The sequence below is a fragment of the Solanum tuberosum genome, unplaced genomic scaffold (genome assembly GCF_000226075.1).
Source record: "Solanum tuberosum cultivar DM 1-3 516 R44 unplaced genomic scaffold, SolTub_3.0 scf00018, whole genome shotgun sequence".
NCBI classification, from domain to species: Eukaryota; Viridiplantae; Streptophyta; class Magnoliopsida; order Solanales; family Solanaceae; genus Solanum; species Solanum tuberosum.
In genome coordinates, this window is record NW_006238944.1 from 1,654,710 (window position 1) to 1,658,962 (window position 4,253).

At 32.5% G+C, this 4,253-nt stretch overlaps 1 protein-coding gene across 1 annotated transcript; it reads right to left on the reverse strand.

The window, feature by feature from the left end:
- Nucleotides 1–479: 479 nt before the first annotated feature.
- LOC102578704 (ammonium transporter 1 member 2) lies at nt 480–3,999 on the reverse strand. Its single transcript, XM_006340410.2, has 2 exons — nt 3,480–3,999; nt 480–1,867 (listed from the first exon to the last, which is right to left on the reverse strand). Exons 1-2 carry the CDS (start codon nt 3,913–3,915, stop codon nt 765–767), a joined length of 1,539 nt encoding a protein of 512 aa, XP_006340472.1. The 5' UTR covers nt 3,916–3,999; the 3' UTR covers nt 480–764.
- Between the last annotated feature and the right edge of the window lie 254 nt (nt 4,000–4,253).

Genomic DNA, 4,253 nt, shown 5'->3' on the forward strand with positions numbered 1-4,253 from the left:
TTTGTTATTCTTCTTTACATGGCATCTTGAAATGATGATTAGTCAAATGTTGGTTGTCCTTATTTTGGTGATCCGTGTTTGATTTGTGGAGAATCCCATCTGTGGCAACAGCATCATAATATTTTTTTATGATGGTCTTACAAGTTACAAACATGGCGACTTAACTGATAGAAGGAAAAGTTAAGCTCAAATAGGAGCTTGATCTTTTTTTTTTACCCTCCCTAGGAGCTCCCACCCCTTTTACTCCTTTGGAGACTCGAACTCGCAACCTTCGGGTTGAAAGTGAGGGGTGCTTACCATCCTAGCAACTCCCTCTCGTCGCAAATAGGAGCTCGATCAGACTTAGATATTCCTTTTTTTTTTATTAGACAAGAGCTAGTTATCTAGTTGTCCACATGCTCAACAAATCTCATTATGTTACAAAAGTTAGCATTGGACAAGATAATAGATTTGAGGAACATAGTTGAACATCATAAGTGTCTAAAGACCAGGTAATAATCTATTTATTTCCATTTTTAGAACAATACAGACCACTCTTCAAACAAACAAACAAGAAGACATTAGACACCATACAATAAAGTCATGAAGCTCAAATAAGTACAAACCTTTTTTTTGTCAAAAATATTTGGCATATATATATAGTCTATCAAGAACCCAATAATATCACATTATTAAAGCACTTTGAGATTTGACCTTTCCTTAATTATAGGGTGACCATCCTATAATTGAATACTATAGTAACATTTTATTTATTTATTTGTTTGTTACACAACCACATTGTGATGATGATGATCAGGTGTAGGAGTATTAGTTGGTTCAACTCTTGTCATTTTAAATCCAGGCATAGATGAACCTTCATCTTCATCATGATATATATATGCAAATCCTCCATGTCTTGTTAAATCCATCCCTGCTGTTTCATCGTCTCGCGATATCCTCAACAACTTAAACTTATGTAACAAATAAAACAATGGTCCCATTGTTACACTAACCCATCCAATAATCACAACAACTTGAATTATTTGTGCACCTAATAGTTTCCCACCACCTCCCATAAACAATCCATATGGTCTATTAGGAAATCCTGGATATACTTCGTTGACATACTCTTTTTTCGCGAATAATCCAGTAAAAATTATGCCCCATGATCCGCAACCACCATGAAGTTGTGCTGCTTCTAGAGGATCGTCGTATTTTAATTTAGCTGCCAATGCATTAAAACCAATTAAAACCCAAGCCGCAATAAATCCACAGACTATAGCTGCCCATGGTTCAACAACTGCGCAACCTGCCGTGATTGCTGCAAATCCGCCTAGTAAACCGTTACATACATCAATTACATTCCAATGTCCCACTAAAAGCCTCTTACTAAACAACGTTGTCAGAGCAGCGGTACAACCAGCCAATGTAGTGGTGACAGCTGTCCTACCGATCGCGCTCCATTGACCATAGTAAGAACCTCTTGTAGTATGATCGTATGATTTAAGTATAGTTAAAAATGAACCGGGGTTAAATCCGTACCAACCGAACCAAAGCAAAAAAGTACCTAATACAACTAGTGAGGAACTATGGCCTCTAAGGGCAACAGACCGACCGGACCGATCGAACCGACCAATTCTTGGTCCTTCGATGAAAGCGCCCCATAGACCGGCAATGCCACCAACCATATGAACAACACCTGAACCGGCAAAATCGATAACACCCGAACCGAATAATAAGTTTCCATCGGTTTTTGATGCACTGGCCCAACCATCACCGGACCAGAACCAGTGTGAGACAATTGGGTACACAAAACCGGTCAAAAATGAAGAGTAAATGAGATAAGCCACAAATTGTGTTCTTTCAGCTATGGACCCACTTGTGATACCTATAAATTTGAAAATAAATTAATTAATTAATAAATCAAAGTTTACGCTTATAGGTCATATAAGGAACAAGTGGATGATGAGAAGAATAAATAATAAGGATGATTTTTTTTAATAAGAGATTTTCATGTTTACAAATAACGGATATGAAATTGTCATTTTCTTGTATTTAAATTGTAAAATAGTAAGAGAATTCATTTTCTCAATTAATATTTTTTCTGTTTTAATCTATGTGATGTAATTTGACTATGCTTCGAGTTTAAGATAATAGAAGAACACACTTTTGTAAAGTTTTCGTGAAAGAAGTAGGATTCAATATGTGTAAAATGTTGCTAGTATCATTAAAAATTTATTAAATCAAAACATGTATGATATTTTATTTTTAAAATTGACTAAAAAGAAAAATATGTCTGATATAAATGGGGTTGTAATATTTGTGAGGTGTAAATTTAGAAATTCCTAAAGATTGATTCCTAAGACTTTTTCCTTGTGAAATGTTTTGTTCTTTAGTGTTACTTTTAAATTTTTGTAGGACACCCAAATTGATGCATGAGAATAAGTCCAAGAATATGCTATTCCTATTTGCATGGACTTCATTAGTTTGTCTATTTCCTCTTGCACAAGTATGAATATCTACCTCACTCTGTATTTGCGTTACATATTTTCAAGAAAAAATTATGAATAAATAATTATTATTTTTTAATTTTAATTCGATATGAAATTTTAAAAAACAAAGTATAATATATAAATTGAAATGGAGGGTGTATATATTTTATTTAACCATTAAAATACAGAGAGTAATAAATTGTCTAATACTTTCTCCGTTCCTTTTTAGTTGTCATGATTTTCTTTTTTAGAGTCAAACTATATGAACTTTGACTAACATTTTACGATGTATTTTTTATTATATTGATATGAAAAAAATTGCAACTTGTAGTATTTTTTGTATAGTTTTTGAATATCTAATTTTTTTTACTTTAAAATATCGAGCTAATGTACTTTAATTTAGCTTTAAAAATTAATCGAATTGACTATCGAAAAATGCAACTAAAAAAATGAAAGAAATACTAAACATCAATTAATAGGATTAATGTGATAAAATAGTCATACAATCATCGTTTGTTTATTGGATATGCCAAGTCTAAATATAATATATATTAATTAAGTAAAAGTGAGAGTAATTTGTCCAAATTAAATTTAACATCTACTAGCGGAGTAATTTGTTCAAATTAAATTTAATATCTACTAGTAGTTAATAGGCATAGAGACTTTAGTTAATAGGCATCTACTAAAATTAAATTACTTTCTCCGTCTACTTTTAATTGTCACAATTTCCTTTTTAGAGTCAAATTATAAAAATTGATTAACATTTTATGATGTATTTTTTCATCATATTGATATGCAAAAAATTGCAATTTATAGTATTTTTCGTATAGTTTTTGAATATCTAAATTTTTTATTTAAAATATCAAACTAATGTAATCTAATTTAACTTTAAATATTAGTCAAATTGACTTTCGAAAAATGTGTCATTTAAAAATGGACGGAAAGTGTAAAAAAAATTTCTTTCCCTAGGCAAGCTAATTTAACATGAAAATTAAAATTAATATATACCTGCAGCAGCTATGGCAAAGGCCCATTGATAAAGAAAATAGCTATAATCAAAAGCTTGTGAAGGAAACTCTTTTAATCCAAAAAAATGCTTTCCAATGAAACCATTAGAAGGAGCTCCAAAGGCAAAGGCAAAACCAAATAGGTAATAAGACAATCCACCAGCAGCAGCATCAAGCACGTTTGTAAGCATTATATTCATCGTGTTTTTGGCGCGGACAGAGCCCGCGCACAACATGGCAAACCCCAATTGCATGGCGAAGACGAGGTAAGCCGAGAAGAGGAGGTACGTGGTGTCCACCGCGTAGGTGGTTTGTGTGAGGTACTCTGAGACAGCTGAGAAGCGGCCACAGATGAATTCTGCGGCTGCTGTGGCATTTGCTGAGCTGCCGAGATGAGGGAGGAGCTCGGCAGCTGAGCAAGTCACGGCGGAAGCCATGATTTGAGGAATTAGTAATTTAAATAGAGAGAGTGATGAAGGAAGTAGAAAGAGCTTTGCAAGTGAGGCAAATTATTAATGCCTGGGATGTGGTTTATATAGACGCAATGGAAAAAAAAAGTTTTTCATATTTAGGTTTTTATTTATTTATAAAAAAATGCGTTGGTTAATTGGGAGTTATTACAATAAAAATAGGTTTTTGGAGCGCAATAAATATACATATTAACAAAGAAAGTTAAACCCTTTATCGATATCATTAATTGTCATTAAATCCAATATTGCTATAGACTATAGACAAATTTATAAAAAAAATGTTAATTACCTTTAAATAAATATAT

What these genes read in the sequence shown, in the direction of transcription:
- LOC102578704 (XM_006340410.2), bottom strand. Translation starts at nt 3,915, where the DNA reads ATGGCTTCCGCCGTGACTTGCTCAGCTGCCGAGCTCCTCCCTCATCTC. An exon ending in CTTTGCCATAGCTGCTGCAG is followed by an intron (nt 1,868 to 3,479) that starts GTATATATTAAT and finishes TCAAATTTATAG; the next exon opens with GTATCACAAGTGGGTCCATA.